This window comes from Phanerochaete carnosa, assembly GCF_000300595.1.
Source record: "Phanerochaete carnosa HHB-10118-sp unplaced genomic scaffold PHACAscaffold_6, whole genome shotgun sequence".
Classification (NCBI taxonomy): Eukaryota; Fungi; Basidiomycota; class Agaricomycetes; order Polyporales; family Phanerochaetaceae; genus Phanerochaete; species Phanerochaete carnosa.
This window is the reverse complement of record NW_006767633.1, coordinates 1747354-1772300: the sequence shown is the minus strand read 5'-3', so window position 1 is coordinate 1772300 and position 24947 is coordinate 1747354. Positions and strand designations below refer to the sequence as shown.

The 24947-nt window shown below is 54.8% G+C and overlaps 8 protein-coding genes across 8 annotated transcripts; 5 read left to right on the top strand and 3 right to left on the bottom strand.

Moving 5' to 3' along the window:
- Positions 1–23: 23 nt before the first annotated feature.
- PHACADRAFT_123422 (glycosyltransferase family 1 protein) lies at positions 24–938 on the bottom strand (the record flags this gene model as incomplete). Its single annotated transcript, XM_007397030.1, has 4 exons — positions 698–938; positions 499–641; positions 200–409; positions 24–139 (listed from the first exon to the last, which is right to left on the bottom strand). Coding segments are annotated over exons 1-4 (612 nt in total), but the record flags the coding sequence as incomplete, so codon positions are not given.
- Positions 939–1152: 214 nt separating this feature from the next.
- PHACADRAFT_146302 (uncharacterized protein) lies at positions 1153–3947 on the top strand. The gene is made up of 12 exons (XM_007397029.1): positions 1153–1300; positions 1354–1729; positions 1785–1827; positions 1881–1974; positions 2027–2159; positions 2213–2411; positions 2465–2644; positions 2705–2869; positions 2924–3032; positions 3118–3174; positions 3242–3402; positions 3457–3947. The coding sequence occupies exons 1-12, from the start codon at positions 1203–1205 to the stop codon at positions 3726–3728; spliced, it is 1887 nt and encodes a 628-aa protein (XP_007397091.1). The 5' UTR covers positions 1153–1202; the 3' UTR covers positions 3729–3947.
- A 52-nt stretch (positions 3948–3999) lies between these two features.
- Positions 4000–5817, top strand: PHACADRAFT_210196 (uncharacterized protein; the record flags this gene model as incomplete). Its single annotated transcript, XM_007397028.1, has 4 exons — positions 4000–4313; positions 4375–4568; positions 4624–4706; positions 4759–5817. 4 exons carry the CDS (start codon positions 4000–4002, stop codon positions 5656–5658), a joined length of 1491 nt encoding a protein of 496 aa, XP_007397090.1. The 3' UTR covers positions 5659–5817.
- Positions 5818–6750: 933 nt separating this feature from the next.
- PHACADRAFT_258211 (uncharacterized protein) lies at positions 6751–8095 on the top strand. The gene is made up of 2 exons (XM_007397027.1): positions 6751–6846; positions 6909–8095. The coding sequence occupies exon 2, from the start codon at positions 6947–6949 to the stop codon at positions 7877–7879; it is 933 nt and encodes a 310-aa protein (XP_007397089.1). The 5' UTR covers positions 6751–6846; positions 6909–6946; the 3' UTR covers positions 7880–8095.
- Positions 8096–11520: 3425 nt separating this feature from the next.
- Positions 11521–13638, top strand: PHACADRAFT_258207 (uncharacterized protein). The gene is made up of 7 exons (XM_007397026.1): positions 11521–11551; positions 11605–11633; positions 11688–11895; positions 11946–12096; positions 12149–12681; positions 12737–12997; positions 13051–13638. Exons 3-7 carry the CDS (start codon positions 11836–11838, stop codon positions 13474–13476), a joined length of 1431 nt encoding a protein of 476 aa, XP_007397088.1. The 5' UTR covers positions 11521–11551; positions 11605–11633; positions 11688–11835; the 3' UTR covers positions 13477–13638.
- Positions 13639–13886: 248 nt separating this feature from the next.
- PHACADRAFT_123415 (uncharacterized protein) lies at positions 13887–17176 on the bottom strand. The gene is made up of 8 exons (XM_007397025.1): positions 16876–17176; positions 16729–16821; positions 16453–16668; positions 16310–16398; positions 16034–16256; positions 15897–15983; positions 15054–15836; positions 13887–15000 (listed from the first exon to the last, which is right to left on the bottom strand). The coding sequence occupies exons 1-7, from the start codon at positions 17126–17128 to the stop codon at positions 15655–15657; spliced, it is 1143 nt and encodes a 380-aa protein (XP_007397087.1). The 5' UTR covers positions 17129–17176; the 3' UTR covers positions 13887–15000; positions 15054–15654.
- A 164-nt stretch (positions 17177–17340) lies between these two features.
- PHACADRAFT_258203 (uncharacterized protein) lies at positions 17341–20181 on the bottom strand. The gene is made up of 4 exons (XM_007397024.1): positions 20032–20181; positions 19825–19964; positions 19661–19776; positions 17341–19610 (listed from the first exon to the last, which is right to left on the bottom strand). Exons 2-4 carry the CDS (start codon positions 19910–19912, stop codon positions 17526–17528), a joined length of 2289 nt encoding a protein of 762 aa, XP_007397086.1. The 5' UTR covers positions 19913–19964; positions 20032–20181; the 3' UTR covers positions 17341–17525.
- A 739-nt stretch (positions 20182–20920) lies between these two features.
- On the top strand, positions 20921–24850 carry PHACADRAFT_258201 (uncharacterized protein). The gene is made up of 19 exons (XM_007397023.1): positions 20921–21394; positions 21445–21462; positions 21523–21656; positions 21711–21779; positions 21831–21963; positions 22019–22029; positions 22082–22093; positions 22149–22200; positions 22254–22401; positions 22455–22590; positions 22650–22689; positions 22743–22821; positions 22874–23027; positions 23051–23057; positions 23138–23755; positions 23808–24072; positions 24129–24349; positions 24399–24546; positions 24610–24850. The coding sequence occupies exons 1-19, from the start codon at positions 20985–20987 to the stop codon at positions 24811–24813; spliced, it is 2859 nt and encodes a 952-aa protein (XP_007397085.1). The 5' UTR covers positions 20921–20984; the 3' UTR covers positions 24814–24850.
- The last annotated feature ends 97 nt before the right edge of the window (positions 24851–24947 follow it).

Sequence of the window (24947 nt, the reverse complement as noted above, 5' to 3'; positions counted from 1 at the left end):
GAGAAGCTAGCCAAACTATTTGCGCAAGAGGAGCGCACTTATCCACGAAGGGCTTTAGAATTTTCCCAGAGAGCGACAGCCGGTTCACTCGGGCATATGATTCTACATAGATCAGTTTAGAAGAAGGCAGACCAAGGAACTAGAATACGAATGAGCATGAGTTGCAAGTCCCCCTGACGATAAGCTACAGAGCACATACTTTATTGAGATAAACGGCTAGACAGAGCATGACGCATGTTCCTGGGCCATTTACCAAAAGAACATCTGCGAATGGCTTGCCTGATAGCAGCGGCGATATCGTTGCATGATATATGCAGGCCATCAGAGATATTGCAGAGGACAGCGGCGTCGTCAGCAGTGACTGGTGCACACGACGTGCCCGTGGGATGGTTATAATAGTGTAAGATGCCTGAGGCCCGCGAACAAGGGCACAGATTGATACATCAACAAGGAATATAGGGACTTGTAGCCAAATGGAACATTTACATTGTGCGATACAGGGCCTGAAGCCCTTTCAGATTCGAGGGTGATCGCTTTCTTGGCACTAAGAATGTCGCCTTGACTAACAAAGTATTTTCGGGGGCAATAGCGGTCGAAGTCAAGGGCGGAGAGAAGGACGAGGGCTTCGCTAGTGTGCCCACCTGCAAGCCACAGGTCAGCTTCGAACGCCTCTCCACATGGAGCCTCTACTGCTCACCTGAGCCTAGAAAGACGGCAAGGGTACACGCCTCCGAACGTGAGCGCGCGGCTCTTTTGGCCCGGTTCACACGCGGTAGAACGGCGTACAGCCTCATCGAAATGACCGCCAGCAGTAGAAGGACCAGAGGCAGTGCGTAGGGCATTGAGCTAGGCTCGGCTCTGCTTTGAGTAGCAGAGGAACACCAAGCCGGGACAACCGCTTGGAGATAAGCGGCGGAAGCTACCTGTAGTTGATTCGCTATATGCACCTGATCAGATGCGATCCTCCAACCTCCGCAGGCAAGAAAACTGAACATACAACGGCAAGTTCTGCTTAAGTCCTGCGGCCGTTCTTGGCGGCCTCAGTCGTCGGTATTGTGGACAGTTGAGCGCCCGAGCATCACGTACGCATCAACCTTGAGGCGGAGTTTAGATCCCGCGCCCCGCCCGCACCTCGTTTACATTTGTGCCTCTGCATCCTGCCCCCTAGCTTACTTTCACATATCTCTGAGGGCACAAGTACTATGTCGGAATTTACAAGTGTAGATGCAGACGTCGTCTCCGCGTTGAGAAACGCAGTCAACGATTGTTCAGAGAGAGGTCTTACCTTCGCATCCAAGTGGTAAGTAACGGAGCAGCCTTTAGATTTGAGCGACGGACACGAGCACTCCCCAGGGCCTCAGAGTTGTTGCTTGCCATACCATCATCGAAACGTACACCGATGTCACCAGCCACTTTTAACGCGTCTACACCTGCGCGTCCACAAAGCACACAATCCTTCCTGCATGCATCCCCGACAATGCCAGATATACATTTGATGGACACCACACCATTTTCTGGGCTTCCTGCACGACACCCACAAGCACCATCACTGAAGCCGCTATCGCCAGAAGACCAATCCCGTGAGCTTCACCTCGAGGCTATGGACGAAGACTACATCGCTAGTGCGAGAGCTTTGATCGACTCGAAAGAGTTCTCAAGAGCTGTACACTGGCTGAAAGACTGCAAGAGTGCCAAAGCGGTATTTATGCTGATCTACGGCCAGTACATGGTAATTGCCCTCGTTTATGTTTCATCCCAGACCTTTCATGACAGATAGATCTAAGGCTACTGAGAAGAAGGCAATGCGCGACTGGTACAAATTTAACAGTGCGTGCTGTACTCTAGTGCGGCGACGTCTATTAAACTTCAAGTTCTTACAGACACCAAGAACCAGCCACCGATGCCCGTGAATCCACACATCCTGGGCCTCTTGCAGATGGTGCAGAACTCCTCTGATCCGTGGCACTTATTCCTGTGCGTCCTGAGTGTCAAATCTGCGGGGCTGCTCAATAACATGAAACGTCAGCAAGGCCCTTTTCCTACGGCGACTAGGCAGGCGAGAGGAAGCTATAGAAAGCGCGCTTTTGTCTATTGCAGGCTACCCCTGGAACTGGTCAACATGGATCGTCCTCGGTGAATGCATAGGCGATGGCGAAGAGGTATCGTTTAATGCTATGGCAGATGAACCATATACTGAGTCACACTGCGCCAGTTGTCCTCGCTAGTGACACTACTTCCTTTGTCTGCTACCCATCCCCTCGTCCAGATGTTCCAAGTGAAGACTTTGAACACCCTGAACAACCCCTCAGAGAACGAGCTATCTATATGCGACAGACTCCTGAACGAAGAGTTTTTTCCACTGAGTCTATGGCTCATGTCGATGCGTGCATGCGTGCTGTACCATTTGCATGGTAAGTCCTGGGCGCTTACACGCGCATATACGCATCGCTAAGTGCCTACACAGACTTTGGCAATGCTGAAATCCAATTCAGGAAGATACTCCAGATAGATCCATTCCGAATAGATGACATTGACGTGTACTCGAACATACTCTATGTGACAGACAACCGTTTAGAGCTGTCGAAACTCGCCCACGACTTCCTCATGATCGACAAGGACCGTCCCGAAGTCTGTTGCTTAGTCGGTGAGTCAAGCTTATCACCTGAACTATGGTCGGGAATCTCAACCGTACCGGGCCCGGTAGGGAACCACTACTCCCTCCGTGCCGAGCATGAGAAGGCTGTCAAGTACTTCAGACGTGCTACCCAGCTGGATCGTACATATCTTTCAGCATGGACGTTGATGGGCCATGAGTACGTGGAAATGAAGAACTCCCATGCTGCGATAGAAGCGTACCGGAAGGCAGTCGGTAAGCATACATCATCTTCCTCTACGACTGTACCTGATCTCCCGGTCATCATAGACGTGAATAGAAAAGACTACCGCGCATGGTACGGGCTTGGACAGGCATATGAACTCCTTAGTATGCACCAATACGCACTATACTATTACCAGCACGCAACAGCCCTTCGGTACGTTTGATAGGCTTTAGCAGTGGGTTATCTCTCTAAGCTTATTTATTTCGCATACCCTTCCGCTGGATCCCGCGAACCTCAGGCCCTACGACGTTCGCATCTGGCAAGCGCAGGGAATGTGTTATGAAGAGATGCATCGGTAGATCTTTTTCGTTTATTTTTGATGCATGAAGGGAATCGCGGATGCTTAACCACTTCTTCCGTAGGCCCCAGGAAGCTATCGAGTGCCTTAAGCGTGCGCTCATTGGTGCCGATCCAACGGAGACTACGATACATCTTCGTCTCGCGAAGCTGTACCATGATGAGCATGACTACGCCGAAGCTGCGAATTACCACCGACATGTCGTCGAGCTCTGCATGAGCGCGAGTGAGTACCCCAGCGGTACCGTTATTTGCAACCCTACTGATTGCCGGCTCTCAGACAAACCGGTAATTGAATACTCACGCTCGGCTGTGCACGTCGCGCAATACCATCTGCTCCAAGGTGGCAATGATTTGGAGCTCGCGAAACATTACATGGAGAAGGTTGCGGCGAGCAATGCGGAGGAGGTACGCGAAGCTGCGGACCTTTTGAAGAGGATCAAAGCGGCGCTCGTGATGAAGCAAGCTGAGGAGAACAACAGCGTCATTGGTAAGGCAGATGGCAGCTCGGTGGGAATGTCGAGCACTGCGAGTACGCAATCGAGAAGCTGAGTGTCCCGGGCTGCAGATAGGCCAGGTATTTTTAGGATATACCTACCGGACAGCCGGAGACCTTGATACGTGGCATTTCAGGTAACTCGATTCAGAGTGTAGCTACCAGGATAGCAGTAGCTCAGGGCCGCACTAGCCACCGCTTGATATTCTTGCATTTAATACGACTGGGATATGATCATGAAATTCACTACATCGTAACAGCCTGCCCTAAACTCGCACGGTCACGGGTCTGCGTCAGAATGAGGGTCGAGTAAAGCAAGCGACTGGGATGTCCAGATTTCCTGAGAGCCCTACACCCGTCACTCCGTCAACGCCCGTATCGTCTTCTGCAGGACCATCGACATCCAATAACCATGTTGCAGCCGAGGGTAGCCTGTCGCGCACGGCCTCAACGTCAGAGCCCCCCGCGTCTAGCTTGTCTGCACCCACGCTGCAGGTGGACGCCACAAAGCCGGCCACTGCATCATCCAGGCCGCTCGTGAGCGTAAACGTAGAGGCCCTCATCCAGGATGTGATGCGCAGAGGGGCGCAAAAGGGGCGGGATGAGGAGGAGATTGAGGCCATGGTGCAGACTGCTGCACGGTACGTTCCCATCACCTGCTGCTCTGCTTCCGGTGTAATAAATTGTTGTCAACGCTTTTAGTGTGGCACAACGAATAGCAGCAGACCAGACGGCTGCCCTCCAGCCCGACACCGAGTCGGCGTTCACCGACGCAGCCGACGCTGTCAGACGTTTGCTTCCGTACCACATCTTCCGGCACCCCGCCGAGGATCTCACGGGTAGAAAAGGCAAGCGGAAAGCGACAGAAGAAGACCTATTGCGAGAAGAAATAGCAGGTTGGCATCGCTCTCAGATATTCGTGTTTGCTGCCTCAAGCTAGATACCTTACAGAGACCAAGTTTGCCATCGAGTGCTGGAAGCGCAAGACTGTGCTTGAGCGGAAGTTTAGGCGTATCAGAATGAACGAGGGCAAGGTTAGTCTTGAGAAAGCACTGCAGGGTATGGGAGTGGCTGATCATCACTCAGCGAAGAGTTCCGGACGATCAAGCGTATTTTCTTGCCCAAGCAGCCTTGGAAGCCGAAAGAGTGGGGCTTACGAAATTAAATAGCGAATACCGGGATGCAAAAGCCGAGCTGGATCGCATTGAACGCGAGAAGAAGGCTGCAGCGGCCGCTGCCGCTCCACCACCTCCTGCACCGGCTACGCCAGTGGCTGCACGCCTACCGTACTATCTACCACCAGCTGTAATGACCGCACCGATCTCCTCAACCTTTGCGGCAAGTCCCACAGCATACGCCGCGCAATACAGGAATTACACGTATTCTTACTCCCAACCTTTCGGGACACCATATTCATATACTGCGCCTTCGAATACAAGCACATCTACGGCTCCTCGCAAAGCTACGCCCATATCTCGAACCCCCACGAACGTCCCGGTGCTACAACTCGCGCCGCCATCTGCAGCACAACCAGCTCCGCAGGCATCATCGTTTTCCGTGCCCGCATCCGGAGCGACGACGCCCGTTTCGGCAGCCCCTACGACACCCGTCGCCAGCATGGCACCCATACCCGTGCACCTGCCCGTATCGTCGCTCATGTCGCTCTCGGCTCTCGGGATCGTCCCCATCCCTGTGGCGAACGCGCCACCTGCAGATCAACCGCAGCCTGCATGCGTGCTCAAGGGCACGACGCACAACGGGACGATGGTCAGCCTCGATATCAATGTATCTGCGCTGGGTCAGGCGCAGGCGAGTGGGCTAGCCGTGCTGCTCAGTGCGTTGACCGCGACCGCGCGCACTGGTGTTGCTGCCGCGTCCGGTCCAGCGCCAGCTACGGGTGGGACCGATACCTCCGGAACCGCGACAGGGACCAACGGCGTATCTCAAACAGCTTCGAGCGATACTTCCCCGACAAACGGAGGATAGATAGCAGGGCATAGGTGTTGTTTATAGGGTCTCTTAGCTATCATTGTGCAACAGTGTGCAAGTACCGACGAGAACTGCGTTCCATGTGATTTTGTGGTGCATGCCGTACAACTCGTACAAGCTTGCTTGCGCAGAGGTCCGCTCCAGTGGTGACGTTCCGAGAGTGCCCTCTCACGTATAGAGGCGGAAAGGGTTTGAACTTTGTGGTCGCGAGACCCCAAGGGATCCCGGATACCTCGCACGCTCGACATCTCCGCGCTATCCATAAGTGATGTGTCCTATTCTCAGCATGGCCATACGTACATGCGTAGTGGTGACTGGACCCTTGGCATTTGATTATGGTGCCAGTACGCGGTGTGTTTTTTTCGCGGCGGGGAGGTTGCGCATTACCTCGTCGAGACCAAATCATACCATTGCTGAGGTTTATTTCAATAATCGCGGCGTTGGTTGCACAATGGACTGTCGGTGGCAACGTACACGCGATCGAGGATCTCCGGCGGGCACACGCCAGTCGGCCTTACTACACGCGCTCCGAGCATGGAAGAGTTTATCACACAGCAACTGCTGTTCGTGGACGCTGTTTTGCCCAGGTGGTCGCCGGGGATTTTGCACCCCAGAGATTGTATCTGCTCTCATCTGTTGCTGCGGTAAGAGGACAGGCCAAGTTTTCGACCTCCCCGTCCCGATTCGGACGGGCTCGGCAATGGTGGCGTTCTTCAGGCGCCCGTGGCGCGGTTTGTCTCGACGGCCGTTTTCGTCATAGGAGGCCACAGTCAGCATTGGAAAATATCAAGAAAATTTCTCTTTTCCTCCCGCCGTCCGCTCTGCCCGATCCCGACACATTTTTGCCCCGGCATCGTCCTCGACGACGTCCATAGCTCGATGTCCGGTGCCGCTTGCGCGCCATCATGACTGATACGGGATATCGGCAAAGATTGATATGACGCCAGGGGAGGCTTCGAATCCCTTGTAGTGCCGGTCCCCCAGAACGGGGGTGGCTACACTCCACCAACAGCGATGCACGCTCACTACACGTCGATTTCTACGCCCTCGCAAAAGTCGCTCGTGCGTGTATAAAACCTTCACTCAGCCGCCATGCACGCCCAACGCACCCACCCGTAATTGCTCAAGTCTGTGGCTCTTAATTCTCCTTGTTTCTCCTTTACGACAGACATCCGTGCACAGCTCGTACGTGGCCCTTGCAGTGCTCTCGTCGCCTCTTGCTCACTCACCTCTACTGTTCTTTGCAGATTTGTACATTCCCACCTCCACTATCATCTTAGTAGTCATGGATTTCGCACCGAGTGTCTTCGCCAAACTCCCCAACGAGGTCCTGCACGAAGTCTTCGGGCACGCCGCAGCACAGGATATGCACGCTGCAATCGCCCTCACACTCGTAGCATCCTGGGTGAGACATCTCGTCGAGCCTGTCCTCTACAACACCGTCGTGCTGTCCTCCGCTCGCAGCGTGCATTCCTTCCTCGATGCGCTGTCCCACAAACCCGAGAACTTTGGAAACGAGAACGTGAAGCACCTCGGCATCTTTGCGCAAGGTCCCACAGACGCGATAGACAAGGTCCTCGACGCATGCAGGGCTGTCGATAGTCTCGCATGTGGATTCCCGCTCCTAGGCCACCCAAACCCTTATGGTACCCATACTGTCCAGACGCTCGAGTGCCCGAAGGAGCAGCACTTGCTCGGGATGGCTACCCGTGACGGTTGGGATATTGGTATGGTCGGTCCCACCGTCACACACCTTCGCGTGTATCTGGGCACTCCCAAGCGACTGACTGTCCCTCAAGGCGAACTGATCGACGCGGCAAGCCTGGATAGCCTCTCGTACCACCCCTCCCTCACCCATCTCGCACTCGTGTACAAACCGACCAAGACGCGCCCCATCACGTCGCTCGTGCCCGCGCTCAAGCGGCTCGTGTCCCCGTCTGATGGCTCTGCGAGCCCAGACGTGCCACAGCGCCCGAAGCTCGCGCTCGCGCTAGTGCAGGTACTCGGCACGCAAGCCGCACAGGCGTCCGCCGTCGACGCGCTCAACCAGGCTGTGCTCGCCGAGGGCGGTGACGCTCTGCGCATCGTCGCGGAACGCGCGCCGAGCAGCGCGGCCTGCCAGTGGGAAGACAGCGTCCGCGGCGGGAAGAGCGTCTGGGACAAGGCCGAAGAGGTCGTGCACCACCGGCTTGCCGCTGTGCAACGCACTGCGTGCTAAGGCAGCAATTTTCTTTCATCGTTCAAGATACCCGTTCCGCATTTGTTACCCCCTTTAGAGTACGCATACCTTAATGAGCTCCGCCTGCACGATCGTCCTCTTAGACTACACCTCATGCTATTGCCACCTCTTCCTCGTGTACTGTATCCTGTGTATTTGTATGATCAGCTATCTCTTGTCAGGGTTTTTGTAGGGATTATATAATTTGTTCGCCACCGTATGTTTCTAGCATGGCCAGTGTGACGTCTGGTACGTCCAAGACGATCCTAAAGGTGAGGATTGTGAGCTCGCACTATCGCATGTCGAGGGGGTTTCCGAGGTCTTTTGCTGGCCAATCTTCAATTGCTGATTTCCATAGGCAATGACATTGACAGAACGCTGTCCTTTCACTTGGCAGCACAGATACCTCGGCCCAGTGTCGCAGCGACAACATGACTAGATGCCAGAGACTCACTGGCACCCATAAAAGTTTCGAAACGGGCCTCGGGGAGGACGATCGTGATCGACGCGGAAGAGACGGCTCACGCTGCGCCAAGGTCAAGGTCAACTGTCCCTCTCACTCAGGACATCGGCCTGATAGATCATCCGCAAGAGCTGTGCCAGTCGAGCGCGCAAGGGCGCCGGCGCCTTGCAGCTGAACATGTATGGCCGCACGACCACGTAAGGGTGCCTTCGCTGCCAGACGTGCGGCTGCGTTGAGATACGAGTCGCTCGGAGGAAGCGCAGGAACACCAAACAATTGGGTCAGAGGTCTGTCCAGGCCATCCAGAATCTCCGACTTGTGGGTCGAAAACGCCCGGACAAAGTCAGGCACAGGGTCCAAAATCCGGCCAAAAAAATCCGGATTCTCGGACAAAGTTGTCGGGGGGCCCAAGGAATGTCTGTATAATCCCGAAGTATAGATAGTGAGTACTCACAGAATCCCCCAGTGCGATTAACCGTACGTCGCAACGGTACCGGCGAGTGTGCCTCTGACCCGCAGATGAGTGCTACTAAGCACAAGTAGCTGTTGGATACCGACCGCATAAGGAAGCATGGACTCTGTTGCTTTCGCTGCCAGCACTGATCTCTTGCAGGAGGTGTCTTACAGGCGCGAATGCTCACGCTGTCAGCCTGGGTGCTCAAGTCCTGACGCTGACGCGGACTTCTCTCGGACGCGGTGAATGTACAATACGCGCCTCTCCGTCGTGGAGAACTCAGCTGACTAGTGGACGTTTGCATATAGGCATGCAGGGAACGTACCCATCCACGCGGAACATGACATCGTGGAGACAAGGCACGGCTTCGACGTCGGAGCCCAGTGTCCAGACGACTGACGATGCAAGGGATGAGAGGAGTTGGGACCGGGTAAGCTGCCACTGCTGAACGCAAATCTTCCCCGGGACACCCAATGACGACGGATCTGCGCTTTCTCACCAGTTCTCGGCACAATGGCTCCCTTCCACGAGAGCTTCAAGACAGAGTGTAAGTGTCCAGTGGGAACGGGACCCTTACCAGCTCGCTCTCCGCCATGTGGCGCACAACGGCGCAATCAACGCGATCTACGAAGTATGCACTGCGCTTCTCGCCGATGCCCGCACCTAGATTGCGGATGGGTCGTTCACCAAGCGCCGCACGAACCGAGGCGGGTGAACTCAGGAAGAGTGCGTCTGTCTGTCCGCTTCGCGGTCGCTTCTTGGTCGTTCTGAGGGTCCGATAGACCCAGACATCATACAACCGAGGAGTGCCACTGCTTCTTCTTGCTCGCGAAGCGCATTCCCGCGTTCAAGGAAGACGAGTGGCACATCAGGAGCCACCGCGGGATCTACGAGGATGAGCCGTCCCCCGACCGGATCCACTACGACCATCGCCTGTGGACCGACATGCTCTGGGCCTCGACAAGCTCGGGGTTCTCATCGAGAAGTGGCTTGTGGAGCCGTCGACGTACAGCCCCCGAGAGATGACGGAGTGCTGGGACTGCTGGGGAAAGGTGCTGTTCATGCATCTGGACGAAGAGATCAGTATCGAGCAGGCCCGACGCCACTTGTGACATCTCACATCGCTATGCGTTATTAGGTTGAGGATCTCCGCGGGGCGAATATGAAGAAATATTGGACCTTAGAAGAGGTCGAGCAGATAATGGCATAGAGTCGTACAAGCGACTGGCCTACCCCGCGCCCGCCCACTTTGATTGAACTGATTATGCTGTCAATGAGCGGCGCCGCTGGCGGCGGCATGGTGCGCTTGCCGATGACAACGTGGAGCAGGGTGTTTGCTAGGCGAGGCTTCGTATAGCCTTGTTTGTCGGGCTGTCCATCTATCCCAACTGCGCTTCATATGATATGCTATCGCATGTGCGTGCAAGATCTAGTCCAGCCGCAACGCGAGTGACTGGAGTTGAGTCTATGCAGGAACTCCGCTGGCGACAAGCCGCGCCACTGCCAGCGAGGTAGGTCCTTGAGCGGGATCGATTGCTGCCTCGTTGCTTGTAACCGTTTGAAGCATACCGTCATTGGTAGTACTAACGTTGTTGCGACATATCACTTAATCAACCCCGCCCCTTACCGCCCCACCCATCATGGATGCGCCACGGGTGCGCCACGTCTTAGCTAGGAACCCTTGAAGGGCCTCAAATGTTGTTTTCGGGTGGGGCGGTCGCTGGCCCCCGATGTGATTCCGCCGCGCACGCACGGTTACCTTCAGCCTTGTACTTCACAGGAAATGTGTCAATGAACTGCACGATGGTCCAAAATTCGAGGCAAGAGCATCTGTTAGTTTTCCTTATGCCGCCCTCCGTGCTTTCTGTGTACAAGGCTAAATGTTTTTGAGTCGCTACGGCGGTACCGGCCGCGGTGGGATATGCGAAGCGTCGGTATTGCCCCCGCACTGTGACCAAACACAAGCAAACAGCCCCGCGGCGGCCGTGGCTGCGCCGCTACCACAATATACGAGCTGCGGCTCTCTTGCACGGGTGTGTCGCGCATGGCCAACGGTTAGCTAGCTGTGCAATTAATGCTCGGAACCCGAGGCTGTGCGCAGCTCAGGTAAGGTTATTATCTAGGCCTTTCGAGGCGTCCTACAAACTCATGCTGCGCAACATCCGGTGGTCCAGCAAAGTTGTAGACGGAAGCCATCCGTCTGCGGACAGCCTCTGTATCCAAATCGATCAGAACGCTCAGATGTCAGGTACAGTCACTGATCGAACATAGCAACATACCATGAAGTTCGCGAAGGGATACACCCCTGACGCGAAATATAAGAGTGCTATAGTTGCCCTTGATGAACCTAATATCCCACCCCCTTCCTTCCCCCCTAGTGCGTCCCATCGATGCTCGCCGTCTGGCTCTACCGTTCCGGCCAAAAGAAACTGCAAGAGCGTCGCGCGCGACGGCAGGAGAACGATAATGTGCAGCAGCCAGCGGGGCTCCAGCCCGCGGCTCCCGGGCCTCAGCATTCGTCGTCGCAATCGCCATCGCAGCCAACTGAGGTGCACCACGAGGAATCCACGCAGCAAAACCAGAAGTGGCACCTCAGCTCTGAGGCAAAGTGGAATATCCTCCTCTATGGCGCTTTGGCCATTCCTGTCTTCCTGGAGACCCTAGACTATACAGGTGAGAGGGCGCGGTTACCCGCATTGTATACGTTTAATCGTCACTTCTGTTAGTTGTCGCGACCGCCCAAGTACACATTGCCGTATGTTGTATCGTGATGCTTCGCGTCGACCTATACTAACACAAAAATTCTAGTCCATCTTCAATCGGCTTGATCTACAGAGGTACGCGTTCTATATAAAATGGATGCGAATGATTGCCGATTGCATTGCGCACAGTTACATTGGCACTGTGTATCTACTGACATCGACTGTTTTCTTGCCACCCTTCGCGTCGATATCAGACATATTCGGCAGATACTGGGCCTTACAGCTAGCCCTCCTATTGTTCATGGTCGGCAGTGCCATCAGTACAGGCAGTCAAAATATGGCTACTATGTTGGCGGGCAGAGGTGTCGCTGGCATCGGCGCTGCGGGGCTACTTGCCGTGAGTATCCCTCGACGTAGTTGCTTCCTTTTGCTAACTGGGGCTTCTAGGTTGTTCGCATTGTTCTTACAGACACAGGCTCCCTGACCAAGACCAGCTGGCAGCAGGGCGTTCTCTTCCTTCTTTACACTATTGGATACTGCTTGGGTCCGTTCATTGGAGGAGAGCTTATCACCGTCTCCTTCCGTTGGATCTTCGCAATCAAGTGCGGCTTCACAGCACATCTGGAGAGGGTCATTACTAACGTTGGCAAACAGCCTACCCTGTGCTGCTGCTGGAATGGTCCTCGCCTTCCTTCTTCTCCGCACACGTGCGAAGGGGAGCCAGCCATCCAGGAGGCTTCCGACGACCGCGTCCACACACGAGACTTTCCTGGACAAGTTTCTGCGCATCGACTGGATCGGCGCTGCATTCTTCATGGCTGGCGGTATTCTCATCCTTCTCGCACTTAACTGGGGTTCGAACGAGAAGTGGAACGAGGCAAAGGTCATCGCGTGCTTCGTCGTTGGCGGCATCTGCATCATACTCTTCCTGCTGTGGGAGTACTTCCTCGAGCGTGAGGAAGTCGCCGCCCGCCCCACCTCGAGCCGTCTGCGCGCGACAGATCCGATGATCCCACTCGAGCTATTCAAGTCGCTCGACCTCTGTATCGTCATGTACTGCACCTTTGTCTCGGGCATGATTATGCTCGTCATGTTCTACTTCGTGGCGATTTTCTTCGTCATCGTCTCAAACTTATCCGCTACCAGCGCAGGTGCACAGCTCATCTACTTCGCGCCTGGCATGGTGCGTCCCACCATCTATGTCTTTCTATGGGAGTTGACTGACGCCTCTTCGACAGGGTGGCGGTAGCTTGATTGCGATGCAGGTGATTAGGCTGACTCGACAGGCAAGATATGCCGTCTGGCTTGGTGGTGCCATCTCCACCGTAGCTCTGGGTCTCATCTCCATGGGTATGAACGAGAACAAGCAAGGCCTTGTCAACGGCTTTATGGCTATGGCCGGCGCCGGCACTGGCATGGTCTTTGCTCCGCTAGCCGTCCAGGCTCGTTTCGCCCAGCCGGCGGACCGCAATGCCATCGTCTCTGCGCTGTCTCTCTTCGTATGCCACCTCTCACCTACTAGCACGCGCTACAACTGACTTTGTGCCTCTAGTTCCGCTCTTTCGGCGGCACCGTCGGCTTGGCCCAATGCGCCGCCGTGCTCAACGGCAAAGTGAACTCGTACATCCGCCACCTCATCGCCGACGGCACGATCTCGCCCTCGCAGGCGGCAGCCATCGCTGCCGCGTCGTCTACCGGCCTGGACTCGCTCGACAGCATCAACTCGCTGCCGCCGCAGGTCCAGAGTCTCGTGCGCGACGCGTTCCGCCAGGGCTCGCGCTTCGCCTTTATCTCGCTCATCCCCTGGTGCGGCCTCGCCTTCATCGTCTCGCTCTTCCTGTCCAGGATCCCCGACGGCGACCGTGGGCTGGACGCATCGGAGAACGCCCAGGAGACGGATCTGCGGTACGATGCAGCGCCAAAGGATGCGAGCTCGCCGACTTTGAGCTCGGAGAAGCCGGGTGAGCAGCGCGTGTGAGCTAGTTTGTCGGATGTGCATGTATACTGCCAACACTAAGAGCGGTGCCGACACTGCGTTTTCAGACTAATTCCGGTTCTTCGTGGTATCCCGTTGTATTTGTATTTGCGTAACGCCATGGTCAGTCTTATGTACACGCCCAGTAATTATGACATTGGTTTCTTCCCGGTGGGGATGGTTGAAAAGACACCGATCATCGGTCGGCGACTCTAGCTGCATGTTTACACTAACGAAGAATGCCGACCGCTAGTGTTGCACTGGCGAATATTACAATGCGAGAACGCCAGATCAGCTGCAGGGGATTTCTGGTCGCTTGCACGGACCGGAGAACGGACGTGAGACTTCACTAAGCGTCCAATACAGAAGCGCGAGCGGATATTTGTTCTCAATTGACTATCGCGCTTCCAGTTCAGCGGGTCAAAGGATCGTGTATAATATCGTGCAGTCCCACACCACAACTGTAACCAGCTCTATCGTACACCGTAAGAGTCAGCGCTACCGGCATCTAAACCTTTACATCCTCAAACGGGTCCTTCTCGTCCATTGGTTCGACCGGCATGCCGTTGTAGCCAGGGACGCGCTCGTCGCGCGTGTTGTACATGGGAATGGCGCCAGGTGCCTGTGACGTCTCGTTGTAGCCGCGCTGGGGGCTGTACCCAGCAGACGGCGGGCCCCACTGGGCGGCGGGCTGCTGCTGAGGCTGTTGGTAATACTGTGACGCTGCGGGGTCGGTGGGCGGGTTCGCGATGTACTGCTGGGAAAGATTAGGGAGACGTTTAACGCGAGGTCGTGTAGGACACTCACTGGGGGTGCCTGCGAGCCAGGCTGGTAGATGGAAGGTACGGGGCCAGGAGGGATCGTCACAGAGATTTTCTACAGACCGTTCAGTTACTGCTTATGTCGTGATTCAGAGAGAATACCCACAATGCTCTTGCTGATGATCCCCGGTTGCTTCATCTTTAGAGTCGGATAGGGAGCCCCGACAGGGCGGACGGCCCTGTCCTCGGCCTCCCATTGCTGCAGCATCTTGTTCACGTTTGCCTTGCCGCCCGACTTCCAGATTTTCATCGGCATGAAGACGATGAACATAAGCACAATCCAGACCGCCAAGCTGATGAGGCGAGCCTTCCAGGTGCGATCAAAGGGATGCAAGTCCCACCAGTGGTCGTCCTTATCGTCCTTCTTGTCGTCAGCATCCTCGGGTAAATGATGGAGTGCAACATAGTAGATGGCGATAGGAACGGCAATGATGGTCCTGACATGCTTGACGTCAAAGAACGGTAGTACTACACTTCATTGCCGAACTTACGCAAAGCCAAGGATCAGCCAGACCCATTCGAGGCCCTTCTTGTAGTAGCGCGAAGCTTTACGGGTGATGGCCGGGATACGAGCAGCCCAGACGTCGTCTGAAAACTAGTACGACCAATTCAGGGATTCGCGTGCGGATATTCATAACAAGAGACTCACGAAGGGCTTCAGCTCGTACGGAACGACAAGGTCAGGCTCCTCATGAGGAGTAAAGCGCTAAGCGAAATGGATTCAGATCAGCACACCTGTGAGGGAACTGTGATGCTCACCAAAATGGTACTTGAAGGGAATCCTACAACAACCTGAGGCACCAGGTACGGAGGTTGATACGATTGGTATGACTGTTGACCTGGTTGTTGGCCCGGCTGCTGATCGGGCTGGGCTTGGTATGGCTGCTGCCCTCCGTAGGGGTTAGACATCTTATGGTGTCGAATAAATTTTTCGAAAATGGTCGAGAGGACCCAAGAAAAAGGGAAAAGTCGTGGGCTAGAGTCTGGTGAAAAAGCAAAGATAAAAATACACGTAAAAAGTCGAACCAGCCGACAGTGGTGAAAGAAGCAAGACCCGCTGGAAGAGGAGGCGAGGATGGCATCCCATCTTATATATGAAACCGGTCGCGTCTATCAGGTGAATGGCGGTGCTAGGTGCTACGCCTGATGTCAAACCATACTCGTCGAAAGAGGCAAGACACCCATCAATCGTGTCACGGAGACTCCCGCCAGACACCTCATTTGATTCTGTACAGCGAAGCCTGGACACCGGTTGTCGACATCGTAGATGCGAACAGACCAAGGCAGGGCATACGTATTGCAAACGGGGTCGTTTAGATACGAGTGAGGTGTGGATGGTAGTCTGGGGGAGCAGTTCAGATCAGAGGGCGCGCATCTTTGCAATAGGTAACCTGTAGAACCGCCTGCTGAAGTACTCTCGGGTATTGCCCCATCGCTCAGTGCTGTTGTCGAAGACATCAACATCACTCCACTCGACGTCCACGCCCGCCTCCGCAAGATGAAGCTCCGAGACATGTGTGTACACATCGTAAAACAGAGCATCTGAAACAACCAATGTCAGGATGAACGGATCGCTCAGCAGATCACCGTGGAAGCGCTTACTAGTCGCGCCAAGCCCGTGGAAGAAACTAAAGCGCGAATCAGGATCCGAAAGCAGATCCGGGACGTGGCTAAAGAACTGCTGAAGCTCTGCGAGAGTTGAGATAGCAATCTGTCGCCCATATAGACATGTAGCTCACCTTGATAATCCTCCGAGAAAGTGTCAGTATAGACCACATCGAAACCGCCAGTGGCCAAGAGCTCTTCGCTTTCGATGAAATCTTGCCACTTGCCCTCCAGGACTTTGACTCCAGGCTTCTCATACCAACTTGTCGCCTTCATGTGCGCGATAACGTCTGGATGGGCCTCGATGATGACATGCTCCGAAGGCTTGACGGGCAGCTCTTGAAAGTACGAGTCAATCTGTGATCGGCGATATTGACGTTGAGCTGGCATAGTTTCGGCAAAGACCTTACAATACCAAGCCCGAACCCGATGTTGAGGATCTTCAGACCCCGCCTGAGGTTCTCGTGATCAGAGCAGAGTTTCTCGACCGTCTTCTGCACTTCAAACTGCCTCGTATCAGTTGCGGACAGACAGGTGGAACCCTATGACTCACTAATGGGCCGTTCCCAGCCCATCATGACCCCCACCTCGTCGCCGCTGACGTTCACAACACATATCTCTTGGCCGTGCGCATCATTCTTATATTGCAGAGGTGCGTTGAGATAGGTGGTGGTAAACCCGGCGGCGGTGAAATCTGTGGCTTTGAGAACTAGTGCCAAGGGCGAGTTTGCGGCAGGGCCTTTTGATGATAGCAGCGCCAGAAGTAGCTCTGGGACCCAAGGTCGTGAGAATGTGCAAAGTATCACAAGAAAAATGAGGCCAGGCTTACCGGAGCGTATGCCTGCATCTCGGATGAGCGTATAGATAGTTTCGTTGTTCATAGACAACGCGACATCTCCTGAGCTGTTATGCGAATTATCGACTATGACAGCTTGTCGGTTGCAGAGCACTTGAAGAAAAACATCGTAGCACGCACCTGCATTCCACACCGCGCCCTGGCCAATCAAATACCTCACCAGTTCCTCATTCTCGACATACGCAGCAGCATGCAGGGGCGATGTGCCCTCATCGTCTTGGAACCACAGAGGTGCACCCGCGTCGATCTGCGCTTTTACGATGTTGAACGGCGCGCGATTGAGAATAGTTTCGATCAAGTGGGTGCCAAATGCTGTCGCCTCTTCGATGGTAGCGTCTGTGTCGAGGTCAACGACTTCGGTCTCGGGGTCCATATTGCGGCAAAGCAAGGGTTACAGCACCAAATCTAATCTTCAGGTTCACGGCGGCAGCGCATCAGGCGCATCAATGGGCGCTCCGAATCGGAAGTCTTAGGTTCTGTCAAGTTCGTTTAGAAAGATTATTCATTGTCTGTCGCGTCCAGTGCGCCACTTTTGTACAGTCTCAATACATGCAATGATTATACAGCAAATGTGTGTAATATGGGCAGATCCTTGTCTACTGTCTAATTGAATTGCGTGGAATTGAGCGTCCGTGCGGAGTGAAGGTGAGTAGCTAGAAGATAGCGTGCAGATGTGCGAGAATTCGGGTCAGGTAGGTATTAAGCTGGTGGATATCATGCGTGCGTGGTAAGTATAGCTATGTATCCAGAAAACGAGGCAGTAGGTTATATTACGAAGACGGCAGTGGATTGTTACTTGACCGTCGCAAGCTTTCCCGTGGCGTTATGTACATTGACTCGCCGCTCGGTGTCACGGGAGAGAGCCCACCGTGTGAGCCGAGAGACGTCGACGGCGGCCGCGAGTGGCGGAACGACCAGCGGTGCGGCAGAGACTCGCCAAGCGTCGTCGCAGTCGTCGCAGTCGCAGGCGAGTACTCGCTTGGTAGGTCACTAAAGCGGCTCAGCGTTGTCACCGGGGAGACAGCGGACGCAGTCGATAGCGTATGCGTTGGCTCCGGGTTCTCGGGGCGCCGGTAGTACGTCGAAGACATGGGCGAAACCGTCTTCTCCGGGTCCTCCTTGTGTTCGAGCGATGGCTCAGAGCCGTTCTCGTTAGCGAACGTCGTCTCGCTGGCGAGCGAGCCACGACGTCGGAATGGGAACACCCGCCGAATGAGGCGCCACGTGCCGAGGTTCACGAGCACGTTGAAGAACACGAGCAAGACAGCAAGCGACCAGATGACGGCGGCAACAATGCCAATAGCAACGCGCGGAATCGCGTTGAGCCCGATTGAGATGCTGAATGCGATGGTAAGGCCGGCGCAAACAATGCGTACGACAGCAAGCGTGCCCGAGAAGAAGTCGGCCCCGCGTGTGCGGTACGGCTTGCGGATAAGGAGTATGCCGAAAAGTAGGATCTCTGTGATTAGAATGATAATCGCCTGTACCATGCCGTGCTTTTCGCCAAATCCAACAACGAGGGTCTTGACAAGAATAGCCACGGCGAGGGGAATGATGAAGTAGAGCCGCTCTTGCCGCAGTGGGGATGTGAAGGGCATGAGCGAAGGCGACTGAGCGGGGTCCTCGATTTCGCGCGTGCGGAAGTAGCGGGAGACTAGCGTGGGGCGTAAGATGAGCAATATCGGAATACTGACAGCGATCAAGACGTTGAGCAACAGCAGGACTGCTAGCAGATCCGCTAGCCACGAGTCGCCTAGCGTCCACTGGTAAAAGGCGAAGATGAAAACAGGTGTAACGCAGACGAGCGCGGTGCGGAAGAGCCATGCGCGGGCGAACGATGGGTAGTGTGCGATAGCGCTGTTCAGCTGGTTCTTGCGCGTATTACCCCAGCTTGTATGGTGTGTGAGCGCGTGTGTGAATAGCCAGGCAGTGCCGAGAAGAAAGAGGACGATGGCGGTTAATATGAGAGTAACGAAAAATATAGTCATGAAGGCGTTGCCGGTCGAAATACCAAGAAGACTAACATGGATGGGGATGCCGGCTTGGAGCGTGTTGGACGACCCCTGGGTCACGGTGGCGACGTCTGAGCTGTCAGCAAGGACTTGAGGAGTGTGGGATTGGATGGCGGGAAGTGTGACGTTGTTCTCGACGAACGACTTGAGATCAACCTGCGGCAGGGAGGCGAATAAACTCTGAATATTGTTGTAGGGACTGAGTTTCCTGTTGACGAGCGAGATGGCCGAGTCGCCCGAACCGGACTGGTCGACGGTGCCACCGGTAAGACGGCGCATATTGTTAATCGACGTCTGGATGGACGATGAGCCCGACTGGCTGAAGAGCCCGAAAGCCCACGCGAAGTTGAGGGCATATGCGCGGTAGACCGAAGGATAGTTCAGGCCGAGAAGTGCCGAGGCGGTGATGGATTGGAAGAGGTAGATGACGTCGAGGAAACGCACTGGCGCGAGGGAGTCGGGTCGGAAATACGAATAGAAAACTGCGGAGGCGAGTGCCAAAAATGCAATGCCGCCTGTCGCCCACTCGACGGCTTTCTGGCGGACCGACCAGCCGTTAGACACAGTCGCCTGGAGACACGCGCGGACTGTGTTGGTGCCGACCTCCGTAAGCGTCAGCTGCACGAAGGCCTCGAGGTCAGGGATTTTGTACGCTATGCCGGGAAGAAAATCGGAGATGTCGATGGAAGATGGTAGCGTTATCGAATCGGCTCCAGTAAAGTTGTAAGTAGGGAGTGGGCAGAGTGCACCTCCGAGGAGCCCGCAGAGATCTAGGGTGAGGTTATAGGGACGCATGCCGTAGACGTTGACAAAGAGGTTTGCGGTGACGTTCACGTTCGGAAGCTGCGGGGACGTTTGGTATAAGCCATGAAGACTGAGGAGGGGATGCTTACCACACTGGCGGCGGAGACATTGAAAGAAACTGATGCGTTGCGTTGGAAGTAGACGATATCGAGTTGCTCAACGAGCAAGCTGTCAGGGGGTGAACAGTAAGATACGGATGAAGTGACTGCATGTGGTCAGTATCTACACCCCAGAGAAGGCACTCTTGACGTACATAATCTGTTCTCATGCGCCTGGACTAAGGAGGGCGAGAAAAAGGCGAATGCAATAAAGAGTCGCGACCGGGCGACTGAGAAGAACATGAAGGGCACTGCGGCGAAGGAAGAGTACTTGGACCACCTTCAAAGAGCACGCCTTTTAAGCCGCGAAGGACGGGCGCGTCAGACACGCGGACAATGGCACGTTGTCACGACGCACGCACCTAGAAGTTTATTGTTGTTCTCAGTGCTGGCTGTGCGCTTCGGGGCAGACTTGGCCTTGAATTGCTTCGCGGGTTGTCGAGTCGCTGTAAGGAACGGAAAGCGTCCAGATGGGGGATTAAATAGGTGGGCAGAGCACCACAGACGACATTCCACGGGGTGAGAGCGTCGGTTAGTCTCGAAGAAGGAACATAAATAACATAAGTACAGCCGCGGTTGACGCCGGCGTCCTCCCTCGGCCTTTTTTTTGCCAGTCAAGCGCGCGCGGGGTGTCGGCGCCGCCTCAATCAACCGTCCTCGCCTTTGTCCACGGTCGACGACGCCAAACGTGGTGCCAAACTGCTTGCGGCGGCGACCACCTCAACTTTTCCAGCTCTCATTTCCTTGCGGCTCGTGTAGCCCACGCCGCCAGGCTATTCCACAGCCATGCCGCCTCATGTCATCACCGCGCCGTGGATCACTTCAACCCCTCCCCCAGGAACACCCTCGCAGACTCAGCAATCCGCCAGTTTCAGTCTTGGCGCATGTCTCGAAAGCCTGATCCTCTCACAAGCGCAGTCCATCGCCCCAGCGGGCGTCGTTCATGCTTACCTCGTATCACACCTCCCGTGCCGAGACATTAACCCATCCTAATAAAGTGAATATCCACCATACGTGTCAGAAATTATCCGTCAGGTCCCGCTTCTGTATGTAATCTCTCTAGCGGAATACACAGCCTTTTCCTGGAGCCAACTGCGGAACAGACTGCGTGCGTGAGAGTTGAGAAAAAAGTGTACACAACAGCGACGTCTCGGGGAAAGTTGCGCGTGCGCAACGCCATCACTGGACGCTGGGCGCGTACTGCTCAGTCTTCTCCGACAACGACCGCAGCCCATAGCGTGGCAAGTCTGCAGCTCCTCGATAACTTGGTCTTGTCAGGCTGTAGGCCCATGATACTCGACCACTAGTGTACGTGATGCCTCTCGACTACGCCGTGCATCCATGGAGGACCTCTTCATTGGTCATTATCGTGGTCTTCCTGGTCTTCAACCTCTGCTATCACGCTGCACATTTCTCAAATGACGAGAACCGGAGAATTGTACACGTGCCAATTCACGCCTCCACCACGTTCGCCAAATGTCGCGCTTTGCATAGCGAACCAGGGCCACCGGAGAACTTCTACGGTCGCGACGTCTCTGACCGCTTTCAGAAAGGCACCAAACCCGTTATTGTACGCAATGCCACCATTTGGACGGGGAGGGTACAAGGACTCGAAGTCTTAAAGGGGGAAATCTTGCTCGACGGTGGTATCATCAGACAAGTTGGTCCCATAGCCGACGACATACTAAGCGAATATCGCGACCTCATCTCCATCGACGCGTACGGGTATGCCCAGTCCATTATCCGTATGTCTGCGCTTTATTCACCTTTCAAAGTGCATGGGTCACACCAGGGTACGATACGCGACCCATTCGCTCTCCTCTGAGCTTAACATAACGCCTCCAAAACCATAGCATTATCGACGTTCACTCACACTTGGGAGACCAACCCGCGCCGGCTCTAGAAGGGGTCAACGACGGCAACTCTCTCAAAGGTCTCATCCAGCCGTGGCTCCGTTCCCTCGATGCCTTGAATACCCATGACGAAGGTTAGTGCATGTGTTGACCGTTTCCTGACATTATGCTTGATGATGAGTCCTCAGGCTACGCGAGTGCAGTGGCAGGCGGACTAACTACTGCACTGGTGCTACCCGGTTCTGCCAATGCCATTGGTTAGTGTATCTGGGCGAGACGGTATGCTCTAAGCTGAATCTCAAGCTCAGGCGGCCAGGCATTCGTGGTCAAAACGCGACCTACTGTCGAGCGGTCGCCAACGGCGATGCTCGTTGATCCACCATTCAACCTGAACAGGTCGCATGTGAAAGACGAACAGCCTCTGCGGTGGAGACACATGAAGTAAGTCCAATCATGACCAAGTTTAAACCGAGCTTACACGAGCTCAATCCTGTGGACATGCTTGCGGTGCGTTTCCTGAGGCACTAGATTATCTGCGCTGAACTCACCGGATAACTAGGCGAAAATCCTTGTAAGCCATGACATTCCTACGTCGCAGTGAACATGTTGAATGCAATTGAATTCAGCGCAAGTGTATGGCGGCACGCGCATGGACACCTTCTGGGCCTTCCGTCAGGCGTAAGGGTCCGGATTATTCCTGTTCCCTACTTTCTCACCAATAGTCTGCGTAGCTATGAGACCGCACGTCAGATCAAGGAAGCACAGGACGAGTACTGTTCGAAGGCTATAGCGGGCGATTGGGCCTCTCTCGACGGGCAATTATTCCCGGAAAGCCTTCAATGGGAAGCACTGGTGGACGTTCTGCGCGGGCGCGTCAAGGTTAGTCCCGTAGTTCTCTCTGTGACAAAGCGTAGTGCGATAAAGCTTCCTAGGTCCATACGCACTGTTACGAAGCTGTCGACATCGACGCTTTCGTCCGCTTGTCTAATGAGTTCCGCTTCCCTGTAGCCGCTTTTCATCACGCCCACGAGGCCTATCTCGTACCCGATGTCCTCAAGCGAGCCTATGGTGAGTGATACTAGCCGCAGTCTGACCGTCACAATCGAGCACTGAGTTTGTAAAACTAGGGAATACGCCGGCCATAGCCATGTTCGCCGCATTTTCCAGGTATGACTCCGCAGCAACCGTGGTCGCCCTACTCTTACTCACGCACAACACAGGTATAAGCGGGAGGCGTGGCGCCACTCCGAATTCGCTCCTCGAGTGCTAGCGGAAAGTGACATCGACGTAGTAATGAAGGTGGGGAATAGAATTGCCTTCGTGCGGGCATCGGTTGACACCGGTTGCACAGTCTGACTACCATGCCATTGTATCACGATACCTTATACATGAAGCGGCACAGGCGCATTACCATGGCCTTGAAGACAACATAGCTTTAGCTTCTGTCACCACTACAGCGGCCAAAGTTCTTGGGTTGGACTACCGAATTGGATATCTCAAGCCTGGTGAATTGGTGCTCAAACTCTGGTCTACGACATGCTGAAAATATTTGAATACACAGGATACGATGCAGGTATGTGTTGTCAATTTCATCCATCGCGAGGACTGACAGTATTGCAGATGTCGTCATCTGGGATAGCCATCCACTCGCACTTGGAGCAACACCTAAGCAAGTCTTCATCGACGGCATTCCCCAGCTCGTGGATCCGCATACCGCTGAGAAGCCCACAGCAGCCCAAAGTGTACCTAAAACGCCAAATTTCGACCAGGAGGCCGCGGATGCCGTTAAATATGGAGGCCTCCCGCCATTACTGCCGTCAAGGGTCAGAACAGGGACCATCGTCTTCGCGAATGTGTCTAGTCTTCTGCTGAAGGATGGACATCGCGACATCCATGACGCATTCGAGGCCCACGCCAGCTCTCTACCAGGCGTTGTGGTAATATCTGTTTCCGAGAAAGGTGCAGAGATTATGTGCGCAGGTCCAGGCGGAGTGTGTGTTTGGGACCTATCTGCAGAAAACACAGAAGTCGTTGATCTCGCGGGCGGGTCCCTTCAGCCGGGTCTCGTCACTGTCGGTTCGAATATTGGGTTGCATGAGATTATCATGGAGGGCTCTACGACGGACGGTCCGATATATGACCTTCTTGCCGGCGACCCACCTACTGTCGTAGGCGGTGCGGGATATTTGCCCAAGGCAGCCGATGGTTTGATGTTTGGCACGAGGGACGCACTGTATGCCCTTCTCTCTTGTCTCCCTTGTCCTTACCTCACGGCTACTCCGCAGGCTTGCTTACCGTAACGGAGTTACCATCGCCGTTTCGCCTCCTCTTCATGAAGGCTCCTTCATCGGCGGGCTCAGCGCCGCGTTCTCTCTTGGTGCAGCCACTAAACTAGAGTTAGGTGCTGTGGTGAGCGACGTCACTGCCTTGCATGTCGCACTCACGCATGGCGACACCCCGAGCGTGAGTACCGAGGTTGCCGCGCTTCGACGCATACTGTTGCATCCTCCGGAAGGCGAGGGACAAGAGTGGTACAAGAAGGCTGTCAATGTATGTGCCGCGAAGCACCGCTCACAGGTGGACCATGATCACTTACCTCTGCGCAGGGAGAGATTCCTTTGGTTGTGGAGACGCACAACGCAGACATAATTGCCACCGTCATCCTACTAAAAAGGGAGATCGAGATCGAGACGGGACAAGCCATGAAAGTCACCATCCTTGGCGGCGGCGAAGCGTACCTCTTGGCCGAAGAACTCGCGGGAGCAGACGTAGGAGTCATCATGTCACCCCCGAGGCCCTTGGCGTACAGCTGGGATTACCGCCGAGTGTAAGCAAGCGGCGACTGAATGGGAGTTTTGTCGCTAATGTGATTCTAGTAACCCGGGCCTTCCCGTGACGAACCAGAGCGCCATCGCGCGTCTTATCGAGGCAGGCGTGACAGTCGGTATAGGCCCGCAAGGTACGAGCGGCATGCCCTTCATGAGCTCGTGGGCAGTGCGCAACTTGCGCTTCGATGCCGGATGGGTACGTAGAGCTCATCCTGGAATAGTTGTTCTAAACTGACCCTTCTGGCCCGTATTTGCGCAGGAAATGCTCAACGCTCCAGGGACAATTTCCAGGGCTTCCGCTTTCGCGTTGGCCTCGTCAAATATCGAGAAATTGCTCGGTGTGCCGCTGGATCTGTATGAGGGCGACCTCGTCGCGACATCTGGCGGAGACCTCTTGAGCTTCGAAGGCAAAGTCGTCGCCGTCATCTCGCCTCGTAGAGGCAGAGTCGACTTCTTCGATTAGAAAGCATCCATAGTATACCACGAAATATCGAGATTGCTCGTTGAGACGAAATGAAATGAGCATATGTACATCGATGAATAAGACCCCGATGAGGTGGGGAGACTGATGTCGCTCCTGGCTGGACGAGAGACGGA

Coding starts and splice junctions, on each gene's coding strand:
- PHACADRAFT_258207 (XM_007397026.1), top strand. CDS start 11,836: ATGGCTACTATGTTGGCGGGCAGAGGTGTCGCTGGCATCGGCGCTGCG. Junction 12,097..12,148: donor CTTCCGTTGGATCTTCGCAA/TCAAGTGCGGCT, acceptor TAACGTTGGCAA/ACAGCCTACCCTGTGCTGCT. Junction 12,682..12,736: donor TCTACTTCGCGCCTGGCATG/GTGCGTCCCACC, acceptor CCTCTTCGACAG/GGTGGCGGTAGCTTGATTGC.
- PHACADRAFT_258201 (XM_007397023.1), top strand. CDS start 20,985: ATGCCTCTCGACTACGCCGTGCATCCATGGAGGACCTCTTCATTGGTC. Junction 21,657..21,710: donor CTTGAATACCCATGACGAAG/GTTAGTGCATGT, acceptor ATGAGTCCTCAG/GCTACGCGAGTGCAGTGGCA. Junction 23,756..23,807: donor TTTGGCACGAGGGACGCACT/GTATGCCCTTCT, acceptor GCTACTCCGCAG/GCTTGCTTACCGTAACGGAG.
- PHACADRAFT_123415 (XM_007397025.1), bottom strand. CDS start 17,128: ATGGACCCCGAGACCGAAGTCGTTGACCTCGACACAGACGCTACCATC. Junction 16,399..16,452: donor GGGCTGGGAACGGCCCATTA/GTGAGTCATAGG, acceptor GGCAGTTTGAAG/TGCAGAAGACGGTCGAGAAA. Junction 15,984..16,033: donor TTTCTCGGAGGATTATCAAG/GTGAGCTACATG, acceptor CAACTCTCGCAG/AGCTTCAGCAGTTCTTTAGC.
- PHACADRAFT_258203 (XM_007397024.1), bottom strand. CDS start 19,912: ATGTTCTTCTCAGTCGCCCGGTCGCGACTCTTTATTGCATTCGCCTTT. Junction 19,777..19,824: donor GGCGCATGAGAACAGATTAT/GTACGTCAAGAG, acceptor GACCACATGCAG/TCACTTCATCCGTATCTTAC. Junction 19,611..19,660: donor ATGTCTCCGCCGCCAGTGTG/GTAAGCATCCCC, acceptor ACGTCCCCGCAG/CTTCCGAACGTGAACGTCAC.
- PHACADRAFT_146302 (XM_007397029.1), top strand. CDS start 1,203: ATGTCGGAATTTACAAGTGTAGATGCAGACGTCGTCTCCGCGTTGAGA. Junction 1,828..1,880: donor CGACTGGTACAAATTTAACA/GTGCGTGCTGTA, acceptor AAGTTCTTACAG/ACACCAAGAACCAGCCACCG. Junction 3,033..3,117: donor CAGCACGCAACAGCCCTTCG/GTACGTTTGATA, acceptor CGCGAACCTCAG/GCCCTACGACGTTCGCATCT.
- PHACADRAFT_258211 (XM_007397027.1), top strand. CDS start 6,947: ATGGATTTCGCACCGAGTGTCTTCGCCAAACTCCCCAACGAGGTCCTG.